The 16,590-nt window shown below is 39.6% G+C and overlaps 1 protein-coding gene across 10 annotated transcripts in view; it reads right to left on the bottom strand.

Annotated features, from left to right (window-relative positions):
- Positions 1-16,590, bottom strand: part of UTRN (utrophin) — a 678,467-nt gene that overhangs the window by 34,572 nt on the left and 627,305 nt on the right. For all 10 annotated transcript variants that reach the window (XM_075596593.1, XM_075596597.1, XM_075596594.1 and 7 more), the window contains 2 exons: positions 15,719-15,885; positions 12,909-13,020 (listed from right to left, as the gene is read on the bottom strand). In XM_075596593.1, coding sequence (XP_075452708.1) covers positions 12,909-13,020; positions 15,719-15,885 — 279 coding nt within the window. The remainder of the gene's footprint in view (positions 1-12,908; positions 13,021-15,718; positions 15,886-16,590) is intronic.

Below are 16,590 nucleotides of genomic sequence, written 5' to 3'. Positions count from 1 at the left end.
TGCAGATTCTAAAGACTCTTCTAGCTCAGCATATATTGAGTTCACAGTATTCGTAATTGAGGTGCAAAACAGGAATATATATGAATTGATAACAAAAAGAAACAGGTCTCTGTTTGCTGTACTCTCATATACAATTAATTAGTAGTGATGATTTAGTTAATTAACTTTTATTGGGTATATACTAAAATATAGTCAAAATATTAAATAAAACAGAATAAGTGAATAATAATACATACAGTGAATAGCACGATTAAAAATGTGATTTTACCAAGGGTAATTAGTAGAGTGTGGTGTCTTATTTATAGTATATAGACGTAGGTAATGTGTAATTATAATGGTCCAAGTGAGTATAAACCTGGGCTTTAGTCCTAAATTAGCCAAGGATCTATCTTGTAGAGTAGAAAAAATGGGATGTGAACCCCAAACACAATTAATGCTGGCACAATGAAATCCTTGAAAAATTCATTGGATGAAGTGGGACAGAAGAGCTGTGTATTCACATGAATAATCAAATCCCATATGTTGGTGCAGACATGCATACAGGCTGGGGGGAGGGGTAATAAATGAAGGAGGGAAACTGAGCCACTGAAGTGCCCACCGTATGGTGAGGAGCACAGTAAACACCAACCCTCCCTACAATCCCAGATCCCCACTATACGTGGTGTCACGCAGAGACTGGAAACCTGTGCACCATGTAATCCTCATGAATAAGGTGCAGACAGGAGAGATCTTATCTGATGGAGTAAATGGGTAGCAGCAGATAGTGCTATGAAGTATAGCCCTTTTTGGGTCAATATAGAATTTCTATATACTGAGCAATATATAGTAGATTATATGATATTGTGAGCATTTCAAAAAATCTGGTGTGGATGAATAGATGTCCGTATTATTATGCAGTAATAGTAAATTATGAAAGCTCTTATACAGTATAGTCTGCTCAGTACAGTATATACTTTATTGAATATAAGCAATGATGTTCAGTGTCACTGTTCTAAACCCTAGTCAAATCATGGGAATGGAGATAGACTCTTTAGAGCAGCGGTGCGCAAACTGGGGGGCGGGAGATTTTTCTGGGGCGGCACGGGCGGTTGCAGAGGCCTCGCGCTCTTCCCCAAGGCATTTAAATTAAATGCCAGGGGATCGTGTGAGGCCCCTGCAACACTCCACTTACACCACTTCAGCCGACTGTGTGATGCATTGCCATGGCAACTCGCGGGGCCATGTGACGTCACACGCGTCAAATTACGCTGCGGGTCACGTGACATGACCCTGCAGCGTCATTTGATGTGGATACAAGTTAGGGGGTGGGCGGTGGCACGAGACCCGGGGCAAGCAAGACAGGGGGGCACAGCAACTAAAGTTAGCGCTCCCCTGCTTTAGAGGACCCTGCACTGCTATTCTGATATAATAGGCTTTTAGGTACAGTAGTACACATTAAACACTGATACTTAGTTGCTAGTTTTCCATCGGTAGCAAAGCCCATCAGAGGAGCAAGTGGAGTGTTTCAGCGCCCTCAGAGATCACATGTTACTGACGTAATAACATCAGGGCGGCGACCTTTCTGACTATATTTTAGTATATACCCAATAAAAGTAAATTATTAACTAAAACATTACTACTAGTTAATTGTATATGAGAGTGCAGCATACGGAGACCTGTTTCTTTTTTGTTATCAATGTAGCCAGAAATCAACAGATAAAGTAAAGAAAACATGTACACAACGTATGCAAAGGGAATTTTGGTAACAAAATTTAAAATGGAACACAAAAAAGGGCAGACAAGTTCAAAGCTATATGCCTTTATGTGACAGTCTAAAACATTGGTTGCGGGAAAGATGATGTGAAAGTGTCATTTTTACTATCTGGTGCCTCTGCAGGGACTGTATGAAGTGAATAGCCTGCTGCATCACGCTGCTTACACACCACAGCTAAAGGAATCATTCCAAGAAAGCTGAACTTATTAAATTGCTCTGCTAAAGAATCCTGTTTTTAAACACATTTTTCAATCCCAGCTGTAACCACTGAGTAAACATTTTACAGGCCCAAGGACTATGCATCATCTATTTATTTTACCCTTTTTTTGTTTGGTTTTTGTGTATGTGGAAGAAGTTAATGTGTTTCCATCTTCATGCTCCCCAAGCACAACTTGCAATCACCAGTTTACTCAGTGTCTGCACAACTTAAATTGCCTTGGTGAGAAATGACATGAGCTTTGCAGGAAGCATTCAGACAAAGTGTTGGCAATAACTATGAGAATATAGGATACACAAGTTGCAGTAGTGTATCTTCCCTCTTCCCCACTTATTGTACACGGTCACATTTACTCTCATTGCACCAAAAGCACATATGGTTACTACTTTTGCCTTTTCTGTTATCCCAGAGTTCTTCACACTGATCAACCATACACTTTGGGTTAATTGCAGTATGTACTGTGCAGTGATCACTGAATGTCTCTCCACTCTATCATCCTGGGTGGCCCTCCACTGACTCAAACTTAACACATCAAACATAGAGCTCCTCATAATTCCTCCCAAGCCTGGACCTACTGCCCCCTTCTCCATTACTGTTGGCAGCACTATCATACACACAATATCACAATCATGCTGCCTAGGTGTCACATTTGACTCGTTCCTCACATTCTCCTCTAACACTCAATATACACAATGTAGCCAACACCTGTAATTTTTTCCTCCGTAACATTGCAAAGATACGCCCTTTCCTCTGTGGCTCTACTGCTAAAACTCTAACGCCAGCCCTCATTCTCTCCCGTCTCAACTACTGTAACCTTCTGCTGTACAGCCTTATTGCCTCTCACCTGTTTCTCCTACAATCAATCCTAAAAGTTGCTGCTAGAATCGCTTCACTCTCTCCTAACCCTGTCTTAGCTTCTCTCATGCTGAAATCCCTCTCCTGGCTTCCTACAGTATTTAATCCCCTATTAGTTACAAAATTCTCCTCTATCTTTTAAGGCTATATACTCTTCTGCATCACTGTGTTCCTTGTGTCACTGTCACCACTCTGCATGAATATACAGAGAATGCTAATACAATAACAATTTTGCTTAGATGCCCATTTGGCTGCGCGTAAATGGCAGCTACATGCTTGTGAGCATCTGAGTAACTTAGCTGTACAGAAGCCCAAAAACCACCAAGCAGGGTAATAAGAGGCAAGGCTCATCATCTGGCATTTAAACTCATTCACACTGACAGAGTGGTAATCATCAGATAAAGAATACACCTGAGCCACCTGATGTTTTCGTTATTCTAGCCCAATTCGTTAGGAGGACACAGTTTTGTCAAGTGAACATTCTTGCATTAAGCAAAAGTACTTATTATGAAACCTAGAACAGGCCAAAATGTGGTACACTAATCAAAAAGTCATCGTACAAATGATGCCAACAATTAAAGGGAAAGAGAATGCCAGGACGTTAACATACACAAGGATTTTGGACTATGTACATCCTAAATTAGGCTATACCTACTTGATGTAAGTTTTAAATATTAATAACTTTATTACATACAGTACTTTTCTCCAAATGGGACTCAAAGCACATCACAATGACAGTATAGTGCACAGTACGCAGCACATAGGACTGCTACAGACACAGTCCCTGCTCTGTAGATCTTACAATCTATCTTCCTGTGCCTCAGGCACAAAAATCATAAAGTGACTTGCCCAAGGTCATGAACATTTGCTCATTAGATGGGTGCAAATAAATGTCCCACCTTTCAATATATATCAAATAGTCCACAGTCCAGTTCTTTTCTCAATTTATTCAGAGATAATAGAAACCATCTTTTACAGCATAATTTCAGTCAGTTACAGCAGGCGAGCGCAATCTTTTTCCCCTGCTCCCCCCTGCCGGCTGTCCCCCTCTCCTCGTACATCCCTCCTTATCTTGGCTCTGGCATCATGACGTCACGTTGCCATGACGACGTGTCACCAGAAGCCGTCTGAACCAAGGTAAGGAGAAGTTACAGGGGCCTTCGCCGCTTCCACGGCATTTAATTTAAATGCCTTCGGGAAGTGCACAGGGCCTCTGTAACCCCCGCGCCTCCCACAGAGAATCCCCCCAATTTGCGCACCCATGAGTTACAGCATTCAGGCACATAGAATTTAGTTAGAGTGGAGAATCCTTAGCTTGTTCTTAGCTTGGTGGTGTTAAATGATTCTGAATTCTATAAATCCAAATGCAATCTTTATACATTTCTCATAGCCAGTCTAAACATAGCAATCACTTGTTTTTCTCAGTGTCAGCCCAAAATGTTCTCAGTTAATCATCAACATTAGAACACTGTTTCTTTCTTTAGCAATATTTATTGTGATTTAGAAGAACCTCTTTGTTCTGTCACTAAGTAACTACAGTTAATCCTATGTTCCTAAGCTTTTAAGACCCAACTTTATTGTATTGTCTTTTACTACAAACTATCTATTTAACTAACCTTTGATTCCAAACTCTTGCAACTCAGCAAACATTTCTACACTGCCTGTCTTCCGACTAATTTACCAACTAATTTATCTTCTTATCTTTGAAGAGGCAACTTATCATTTTCCAATAATTTGTAACTTAATACTAAATTACTTATGTTAACCAGTTACATGCTGAATATATATGAATATAGAGAATATAGCATAATTAATATTTAGGCTTGAAATCATTCTATCTTCAGTTCAAAAGGAGCTGACACTGGGAACAGAACCAGATTCCCTAATTCAAACTCAATGTCATTGTTTACAGCCTCAGTGTCTTAACTGACTGAGTCACTCCTTCTCTACACTTTTCGTGTTCAACGTTTCTTTAAATGAACAATTCTTACCCAGTCTGTCTTGACATTATGGTTTTTTTTGTTTCAAAATAAATAATTTTCTATTTATAAAAAAAAAAGTATTTTTTCAATGAAAAACAAATTGTGATCTTTTAATTTTGCTCTCTGCTGGGGAAACAAAATTCTGTACCTTAATTTGTTGGACTTGTTTTTTCTCACTGCAACAAGCCTAATGTTTCTCTGTTGGTCAAACAGAATCAAGACATAACAACTAGTTCCAGCTCCCAACTGCAGCTCTTAGGGGGGCAAGTGTCAGTGAAATTGTGAAAGCAAAGAGATCCATGTTTATCCTGTGCCTCTTGCCATCAACATTTCCAATAGTATTGTGTGGGTAATCTTGCACTATACAATAATATACAAAGTCACACACAGAAAATGGTGCAGCGTGTTTACAATTAAAAAACCTGACCCTTAATTGATCAATGGGTGTGGACTGATATCCCCAGTTTTGCATTGTAAGTGTGCATTTTTAGAATCTACATAAAAGATTAACCTTTATACTATTGACCTGCACCATAGATATGTTCTTTTGTCTTTGCATTTCACCATCGCATTGAGCACCTGAGTTGGAGTGTATCAACGCCTGGATATAGGAGCTAGCACATATTCAAGTCACCAGTTGTTGCACATATACCACTCCCATCTTGTGAGTAAGCTGTACTTACGAGCTAAGATATCCTGTGAATTGACTCACAAAGTTTTCCATCTGCACTTAGATTGCTGTTTCTTGTTGTTTTTTCCTACATGCTCCCCCTGGGTTGTAAAAAAACGTATCTACCTTCTGGGGACCAGTGAAGACAGTCCCTGCCAGTGGGTTTGAGCAGGGAGTTGCAACATTTAATTTATCACGCCAATTGGCATTATTATAGTCACTTAAATCACTTTCACGTATGATATTGTATCGTTATTTTATCACTTTATAGTTAGTGATCACTTTCAGTGTTTAGCGCCTTGATTTGCACCATCATTCTGTCGCTTTTAAAAGCTTCCATGCTCTGCGGGTCAATAGGAAGTCATGATGTCATCAGGTTCGTCATGATGTCATCACGTAACGCTGACGCTTTAAAAAGCAGAGAGATACCGGCACCCCTTCGGAGGTCTGTATCTCAGGAAGCAGGTGGTCCCCAGAGCTGAAATTAATAGGGCTCAGCTCCATAGACCCCTACTTCAATCCTGTGTAAAATATATATCGCCCGAGTAGGCAGCAGAGGCTGGGAAGAGTGCGGTGGGGATGCGCAGAAGCAAGCGCAAGAGGCAGCCATTAGGAGTATAGCATAGCAGGGGAACTACAAGTTAAAGCAGCCTCAGGGGCAGCAGACCACATGTTGCCAGGCAACCAATAGGCCTGAGAGATGCATGGCAGTTAGAATTCTGACAGTTGGGGTTCTGACAGTTTTAGGTACTGACTGTTGGAGCTAGGACAGAGAAAGGGAAGGTAGAGTCTGGGTGTCAGTGGCATCCAGACTAGGCCAGATTAACCCTTTAGGTCCAAGATAGGCCCCACCCACCTAATCAGATTGTAGCTGCTACAGGGAAACCCCTAGCTAGGGACATTTCCCCTGTAGCTGTATACAGTTAGTGTATAGTGCCATTTGAAGACGCCGCACAGCGATTTGTGGACTGTGGTCTGGGGCAGGACCACCACTGCACTATCATAGACTATCAAATGTGAGACCCTCCTAACAGAGTTCACCTCACGCAGAGGCGGAGGCTTAACTGACATCGACGTCGCTGGATCAGTGGATCCCTTTTGCTTTTCGGCCATACCCGGGTGCTGGAGCACGTGGGCAGGTACCTCACAACGTGCACCAACTATAACACTTTCAGTTACTGTGGGCAGCGCTGTCACACACATTGAGTGGGTTGGCTCTTGTGGACACTAGGGAGGTTGGGTGCCCAGGGGCCCCTCAGTACTTTGGGGAAATCCCATCAGGGGTGGACACTACAGTTGAAGGGCACGGTGGGGCTACGGCCATGCGAGGCCTATATTGTATGTAGGTTAATGACATACCTAGTTGTACCTGTGTTCAGTAAACTGGTATTAAATACAAGTGTGGGATCTAATTGCATTGGGTCCTGTGAAGGGGTTATCCGGCGCTGACAGGATCCCTCACAGGTGGAGGCGCTGTCACCAGACGGATCGGGTACACCCCGGGCTCCCAGCAGCGGAGGTTCAGGCCTCCTGTGAGCCACAGATAAAGTAGCCGCCACATTTCCCATAGGGTGGGGGAAACAGCGCTACATATATAATTTTTAAATGTTTAAAAAAAAGTGCTTGAATTGCCTCTTTAAAAGACTTCCAAATAAAACAATATGCCATGTAAAAAAGTAGTTTCCATGTGTACAGTAGGTACTACACTGCTTACATTATGCAATAACCATACGGCCTAGAAAATGTAGAAAGCCTACTTCTTTCTCTAAATGTAAGCACCAATTACATTATTTCTCTTCTACCCAAGAGCGCTCTCAGGAGGCATGTCTGCGAGTAAGCATTATTACGTCTGAAGCATATTCCCCCGTTAGGGAATAAACTGCCGTTTAAGATAATAATTCCTGACATGTTGCCTACCACGTTATGAGCTTCTTTAGGGGAATACAATATCGGTCAGCATCCTTCTGAAGTAACAAATCAACAGCAATTACAACAACAGCGGATCCATCCTTTGGGAGACAAGTATCAGCTCTGAAGTTTTGCCTCAAGGGATTAGAAGTCAGAAAAGCGTGTGTATTCTTGAAATGCTTGGAAGTTCTGTGTTAGCCAGGAGACAATTAGTATGTTTTGAGTGATACTGGAGATCTCTACTACTTAGCAACACTAAAAACTTATTTCCCAGGCAGCTATAAGTGGAAAATAAGGCATTTACTGCTTGCTCTGCTGTAAGTCTCCTCTAAACCAGGGGTGCACAAATCCAGTCCTCAAGCCCCCCCCCCCAACAGGCCAGGTTCTCAGGACATCCCAGCTTCAGCACAGGTGGCTCAATCATTGTTGAGCACCCCTGCTCTAAACCTTGACAACGTTCATGAACAGGGCTTTGCTGCTTGAGTAATCAGTACTGTATAGGGGTTGCTGTAAACACTAATGACTATTAAATAGAGCACTATTCGTAAACCAATATTACAGGATTATTCTGGCGACAGAAACAAACAAATGCACAAACTCATTGTATGCCTTTCGCATATTGTATTTAAAGGAGCATTACTAAAACATAGATTGTAAGCTATACGGGGCAGGGACGGTGTCTGTCAAAATCGCATGTACAGTGCTGCATACCACGCACTGCATTGTAATTGTGAAGCACTTTGAGGCCCACTGGGAGAAAAGCGCTATATGAAATAAAATTATTATTATTTATTAATATTATTTACATGGCCCCCCCTCCATTTTTCCAAAGTCCCAATAATGTTCGTTCTCTGCCCTCCAAGTAGAAGAATCTTTAGCAATACGGGAGTACGTATTGCTTTATACTGGAGCATGTCACGTTTCAGGAAAGAGAATCACAAGGGAGCCATGCACCTCTGACATGCAAAACCCTTCAATAACCATGGAGATATCACATCATTCCTATATAATATATCTTGCAATGTAAAGAGCAATATAGTACTGTGTATAGATATGTAAATCTTCAGAGAAATTCCACAGAAGTCAAGCTTAGATTACCAGATACTGTATGTATTGTACTAAGTAAAGCAATCGTTACGAGTAGATATAGTACAGTAGATCATGATCTACATTAAGCAATATTAACAGTCTACTGCAAGGAAATATGAATGTGCCGAAACAGTGCAGGAAAGGGAATAAGGAGACAGCTAAATATTTTTCACACTGCCAGTGCAAGGTACTGCCAGCTTGTTCAAGTATGATCCCCACATCTGCTAAGTGGTGAGCTAATCAATTTGGATAACCGTGAGAATAAGAGTTGCTATTTAGGCGGAAAAGGAGTGGACCTTTGATTAAGATACTGGCTAAAAAAAGAGCATGATTCAGCCTGCCTACAACAATTTTCAGTGACTCCAATCACTTTATCTGCTTATGCATCATGTACAATAAAATGTAGACCTGGAGATTAGTGTTTTGTGGTGCCTGTCTTGTTCTACGATGATGGACTGGGCTCTGCAAAACCAATACAAAGATAAATATGCACAATATATTTTGCGGTTTACGCAGTATGCCTTGGAAACCTATGTTTTCAATTAACCATTTCAGTAGGCTCCCAAAATATTAACAAATACATCTCCAGGCCTCCACATTTTGTGAACTAGTGCGGCAGGCTGCTTTTGTGCATCTGGATAGTACAGTATTTCTGATACCACTTAGTTACTTCTTCATGCAGTAATATGCTCAAAGGCGATTTGGAAATCTACACCTGTTTCTTTTCAAGCACTAAACTTTAGTGCATTAATTTTTTTACCAGATGCATCTATTGCTGCAGTTTCTGTATCTAATGGAAAAATCCAGTGAGTAAATTGATATTTTACACTGACATCTTAATGTACAAGGTGTATTATAAATAACATTTACATTTCACGGTTCATAATGTAGAAATGGAATGTTTATATATAGCAGACCCCTTACAGGAAAAATAATCTAAAATTAACCCAGGAATTTGGTACCTTACCCCATCTCTTATGGTTTTGTTCCTCTATTCTATCTGTTTTACCCTTTTTCATTTTTTTTTTGTAACTTATAAAATGCCTCACTCAAGGTTGTCAGTTTGGTAGAATAGAATAAAATTAATATGTATACATCTGATAATGTCACCGGTAATACCTGGTAGAGAAAATGAGAAATAAACTCTCTGCTTAGCTCCCCAGTGTGACAAACCGCTTCTAAAGTGCCTTTCAGAAGCAAATAGGCATACTTTGCTATTCTATAAGATCTTTTCGCATGCCCAATCGGTGTCAAAGGCTATTTTAGAAGCAATTTCACTCTGGCTCTACCAATCAGATCGGTTTGTCAAAAAAGCCTCCAACTTGCATTGTTGGACAAAATATGCACATTTCGTAGCTCCACTATGCAAACTGCGCCTAACATTTTTTTTACGTCACTTCAAGGGTAGAGGTGGGCCATTTAATTTGTAAGACGCCTGTTTATTCTTGTTTCACAAACGCATAACCTTACATTTATGTGCATTAAACCTCATCTGACATTTACCTGCCCAACTTTCCAGTCTCTCCAAGTCCTTCCGGTGAGAACTTACATCCTGCTCTGATTCTACTACCTTACTCAATTTAGTGTCATCAGCAAAGTAGAAGACTTTGGTCTCTATGCCAACCTCAAGGTCATTAATAAACAAGTTAAAAAGCAGGGGTCCCAGTACCAATCCCTGAGGTACTCCACTCATAACTTTAGCCCAACCTGAAACGGTTCCATTTACAACAACTCTCTGTTATCTGCCCTTCAACCAGTTTTCAATCCAGGTGCAAATATTTTTACTGAGTCCAATTTGCTTTATTTTGCGCACTAACCTCGTGTGGAACTGTATCAAAAGCCTTTGCAAAATCTAAGTAGACCACATCAACTGCATTACCCTGGTCTAAATTCCTACTTACCTCCTCAAAGATACTAGTAAGGTTAGTTTGGCATGATCTATCCTTCATAAATCCATGCTGCCTACTACTAATCATTTTGTTTTCCATTAGGTATTCCTGAATATTATCCCATACTAAACCGTCAAGTAGCTTCCCCACTATTGATGTTAGGCTTATACTGTAGGTCTGTAATTTCCCGGTTGTGTTCTAGCTCCCTTTTTTAAATATAGGCACCACATCTGCTTTACGCCAATCTTGTGGTACTGAGCCTGTGGAGATCGAGTCCTTGAATATTAAATATAATGGTTTGGCTATTACATAACTTAACTCTTTAAGAACTCTTGGATGTATGCCATCGGGGCCAGGTGCCTTATTTACTTTAATTTTATCAAGCCGCCTATGAACTTCTTCATCAGTTAACCAATTGTTTGTTAATATAGAGGTTGTGGCTTCCTCCTGCGGCACAGTTATTGCAATTGATTTTTCCCTTGTAAATACAGAATTTGTTTAATAACTCTGCTTTTTCCTTATCTCCAAAAATTTGCTTGCCCATCTCACACAGAATGGGTCCTATATTTTCTTTTCTGATTTTCTTGTTATTAATGAACTTTTTAAGGTTGATCTCAGTTTCTATTGCAATCCTTTTTTCATTTAGAATGTTTGCTCATTTGATTGCCCTTTTGCAACTTTTCTTACATTCCTTATAATTCTGATATGATGCCTCCGTCCCTTCTAACTTCAAGAATCTAAACGCCTTCTTCTTCTTGTCTATTTTCTCCCCTACCTGTTTATTTAGCCACATTGGTTTAGACTTGTTTCTTTTATGTGTTACCCACGAGTACACACTGAGTGTGCTTTTCTATCAATCATTTATCGTCCACATTTTTCCCTGCAAAAATGTCACCCCAATATATTCCCTGTAGATTATTCTTCAGTTTATTAAAATGTGCCTTTCTAAAATTTGAAGTCTTTGTTGAACCCATGTAGTATAGTTTATTTCAAATGAGACCATGGTATGATCACTGTTTCCCAAATGTTCCCTGACTTGAAATTTTACTATTATACTTCTACATTGTTTGATATTACCAAATCCAGTATTGCCCCTCTCCTGGTTGGTTCCTGAATAATTTGGGCCATGTAATTGTCTTTAAGCATCCCCTAAAACCTGTTCCCTTTCATTGTAATGCTAATCTCATTGCCACAGTCTATGCCTGGATAATTAAAATTCCCCATTATGCAAATATGGCCTAGTTTTGATGCCTTCTCCATTTGCAAAAGTATTTTGGCTTCATCTCTCTTATAGATATTTGGTGGTTTATAGCATATCCCTATAAACATTTTTTTTTGTACTTTTACCTCCACTAATTTCTATCCACATGGTCTCTACATTTTCATCAATCCCTTCATAAATATCTTCCCTTATAATAGGTTTTAGATCCGGTTTAAGATATAAACATACTCCACCTCCTCTTCTATTTGCTTGATCCTTCCAGAAAAGGGAATATCCCTCTAAATTAACTGCCCAGTCGAGTTATCCCACCATTGGATAACCCACCATGTTTCAGTAATGCCTATGATATCATATTGCTCTCTTGTAGTTATTAATTCAAGCTCCCCATTGTATCTGTCAGGCTTCATGCATTAGCTAGCATGCATTTATGTTTTTTTTTTACAGTTTGTGTTACTGTTATCTTATCTGCTCCTGCCTTTCTACTCCAATTATATTTAGTCTTTAGAAGTATTCTAGTATTATCTGTATTTAATATGGATGTCTCCCTACTTGCCAAACTCTCAGTTGCCCCATATTTTACCTGCATGTCCCCTAGCTATTTGCCCATCCCTATCTATTCTATTTAGTTCATTATCTGTTTCTTGTCATTCCCCTCTGTCCTGTCCCTGTATTGTATATGTATTAAAAGTTACTTTGTCCACGTCATTATACATCTCATAGGGGCATTTCACCAACTTTGATTATTTAGGAGTACACCTCATCTAAAGGATTGCCTTTTCTCTCGCTTGATATTCTAATAGAGATTAAATAAAACCCATTCTCTGACACACACAATTAAAAACAAGGTGAAGCACTGCTGTGATAGTGACACTAGCCATCTTCTGGTTTAGCTCACACTGCTAGAGCTGTGGCCTAGAAAAGCAGTGGTTGTTTCAAATCAATGGGAAAGTGTGGGACGGAACTCATTTAAATATACTTTTCATAGCCATTTGCATATCACTACTGTGTGCTCCTTTTTCAGCAGAGGCATGTCTCCCTAATTTATTTGGAAGGACGCGTGAGGGGATACACACACACACAGCGACTGCTAATTAAATTAGAAAGGTTTCTCTCTCTCTCTGTTCCTATTTAACAATCTGCAGACAGATTCTGGATTCAACTAAATCCGTCCGGAGTGCAGTTAATGGCGAATTTGAATGAATCCGCCCAGATCATGAAATCAGCTTGTGGGTTTTGGTGTGCAGAAGGGATTTCGGCAAAATAAACTGCGAAATTAACCAGTTTGAAAATTAATTTTTAAAGCATCATTCTAGTAATACTCACAGGTAAGCAATACTCCACCATAGGGTGATGCAATTTGTGACCTTTCGCTGTCCTTCCCGAAAAAAAGCAGCTCTGACAAACATCATAATTAAAATGCTTCAGGCTCCGGTACCTGAAAACGTTAGAGCATTATTTGTTACACATACACATATTTACTTATTGGTATACATTAAGAGTAGAAATTGTTAATGTACCTGAAACATTCCCCATACGCACTTACGATTTTTGTGTTAAGTGTTCAAGTCTGACACTGAATGGCAAGGGACTTTCGAGTAAGTACATTTTAATATGGAGTTACAAGTCTGCAAACTTGACTCATTCTTCTCTACATCACAACAGATTATTTGAAACTTCTACAGTTTCTACCAATCTGACATTCTCAATTTTTTGTTGCAATGTAAACCTAAAGATGCATGTAGTAATAACATCTACTTTATTCGTTTTTCTATACAAGTCCCAAGCATTTCAATAAAAAGTGCATTACATACATTTTAATGAAGAACACAGCACTGTATGCTATCCACTTACAGTTTATACACTAAACATACTGTACTGTGTAGCTATGCAAAAGCACAGTTTCCAGTAAGTTCAAAGAATACAGTTTAATGATTAATTAAATCCCAATGCCCTTCCTTTCACATAAAAACACATCATCTTAAATGTAATTTGATCAACTGTTCTTACTGCGTAGCTTTTCTATATACTTTGCTACAGTATGTAAGGTTGACACTTCTATAGGAGTGTGCACCTTCTAATAAAATTATTTGATTTTAAATTATACAATTGAAAGAAGTTGGACTGACATTAAATAACCATCATTGCAAGTGTCATTTTTATTGATTCTGGGACTACTCTGAGCCACTGGACAATGAATGACATTCTATATTTATGTGATATGTTTTAGTGACGTTTATTAGTGTTTGTTTTTAAGCCCTTTATCTACCTTCTAGGTATGATTTCAGTTTTATTGTATTTTTCTATATTATTTGCAAGTACATTTACAGATGTAGATGTAGCAAGACTTACTTTTGTCGGTGCTGCACAAAACAAAGTGTAAATCACCGGCATGTATTTGTAGCATAGACGAACATATTCAGTGCGCCGTCTGTCGGACACACATACTGAATTGCAAGGTCGTAAATTACCCCACAAATAATTCTGTGGACTGACCGTAGCCGAGCTGCGTTGAACAAAGTGTTCACGCGGCTGTAATCTCGCACCTTGTCGCGGTCACGGGGACAGCAAGCCTTGCTACATATGTAACTACTCTTTGTGTATGATTCTTGGTGGTTTTATTTCCATGTGTTATGCATTTGTATTATTGTTCACAGAGTTAGTCTACTACAGTTAGTCTACAGAGTTAGTTCATGAGGATATATTGTTGCAGTAATAAAATGTTTTTTTATATTAACCTGCAGCATTTATTGTGTATACGACTATGTTGAGAGTGTTTTTGTGAGGGCTTCTGGTGCTTGTGTATGTTTGGGAGTTGTGTGTGGGAGTGTATGTGTGGAAGTGCATGCATGGGAGTGGGTGTGTATATGTGAGCATGAGTGTGTTGAGTGTGTGTGTGTGTTAGAGTTGTGGGTGTTGTGTAAGTGTGTGGGTGTTGTGTGTGAGTGGGAGTTGTGGGTGTTGTGTGTGAGTTGTGAGTGTGTGTGTGTGTGTATATGCCCCTTCAATGTAAAAAAAAAAAAATTGCTGTCCCTGGTCTCGTTTGCATACAGTAAGTAACTATTTTATGAATAGTACCAGATTAGCATAACACTACATTTCTGCAGCAAGTTCTAATGAGCCTTTCCAACATATATACAGTAACTATAAAATCGAATGTTGCAAATAAACAGAGTGAAGATTATGTGTGTAATATATAAAAATTATTTTTGTGTTCTTCCAAAGACCATCTGCGGATATAGCTGCTACACTCGCAAAAGATGGTCACAAATTTCTGCAGGATTAGTACTTTTTCATATACAAATACCCCCTTATTATTTGTATTATTAGCACCTTTAAAGTTTAGTCGTTTGATTGCTATCAGTAGCCTCTCATTAAACCCATTGCTACAGTAGGGTTATTGTATCCATTCGATGTGACCCCAACACCACTGCCATTTAACCCCGTGTTCAAACCTTGCAATCACAAAGCAGTGGTTTGCCTGTGGTCTTTAGAGGATGGTAGGGGAATGTGTACAGTAGGTAGTGTGGGGTGTCATCTGAAATTGTGAAAGGTTTATTTAACGATCTGCATTCTAGGTACAGTAGAGTAGGGGTGCTCAACTCCAATCTTCATGTCCCCCCAACAGGACAGGTTTACAGGATATCCCAGCTTCCGTTCAGGTGGCTCAATCGACTGAGCCTCTGATTGAGCCACCTGTGCTGAAGCAGGGATTTATTAAGCCACGTGTGCTAAAGCAGTGTCTGATTAAGCCACCTGTGCTGAAGCTGGGATATCCTGAAAACCTTACCTGTTGGGGGGTTGGGGGGGAAACTTGAGCATCCCTACAGTAGAGTAACCATTAGAATGATACAAGTTTATATACTGTACATACAAAGCAATGTTACACTGCATGTTGCATCATTAGTTGTTATGTCTGCCTCAGAAAGAGAGATTTCTGCCAGCAAAGCTGTTAAATATACATTTTGAAATTGTGGATTATTTGATGCTAACCTCAATTCTTGAGAACCAGTCCAACATTTTGCAATACCCCGGAACCTTTTAAATGCCAATAATTGCAAGAAGTACAAAAAGTTTAGCCCCATTTAAGTGACTATCCTATTAATTTTCTTGGTGTAATAGTCAGGTCCACCTACCTGAATCCAACAATGGGACATTCCTTACAGATGTTACACTTGGCTTGATGCTTAGCTGTCTCAGCAGCTGCCACTCTGTGCAGCACAGGTAACCACACCATCGACTGAGGCTCCAGTCGCATCCAGTGAATGAACTGCTCCACATTGATTTCTGGTTTATTTTGAACCTTTGCGGATAAAATGAAATTTCAATGAGCTGGAGTTTTTGCAGTCCTGAACTTAACTGAATTTCTACAGTGTTATAGCTAGGTATTCATCAACACAAACAATGGGGCAATATTCTTTAAACTAAGATAGTGCAGATCGGGGCACTATCACATGGAAATGCCCACTGACGTGGGAGCTTCTGTGCAATAGAGCCCCAATTGTAGCTATTGCAGTTTCATGAATTACCACCAATTCTCTCGAATGGATTTGCGACCTATCCTTTTTGGTCTTTACGACAGCTTTGTGACTTCAGGAGTAACTAGTGTGGTCATAATTAACATGTCAAAGACTTGAAATTAACGATTCAACAATTACACACTTTTTATTGCACTTAGAAAAAAAATTCCTGTCTTCTGTCTGCTTTGCTTATTTTATAATGCAATATAAGAACTGGATTGCAGAGCATAGGAAAGTTGAGCCAACCTCAAAATTCATTTTAAAAAGTGTCCCTTTTAGATGTACAGTCACACAGTTTGACTTCTATGTTTGCCAGTCGTAAGATTTACAGTTGTAAATTCTGAAACTGGCTTGTTGAGAAGTTCCAGCCATAGGATGTTTAAACTCATTTGGCATATTAATTACATCATGAATTGGTTTAAACAATTGTTTATAGTTGCTAAGCTGCCAATCAATCACCTGGAAATTAAACGGATTTGCAATGGCAG

Source organism: Ascaphus truei, chromosome 4, assembly GCF_040206685.1.
Source record: "Ascaphus truei isolate aAscTru1 chromosome 4, aAscTru1.hap1, whole genome shotgun sequence".
Lineage (NCBI taxonomy): Eukaryota > Metazoa > Chordata > Amphibia > Anura > Ascaphidae > Ascaphus > Ascaphus truei.
The sequence above is the reverse complement of the archived record's forward strand: the minus strand, read 5'-3'. Positions and strand labels throughout refer to the sequence as shown.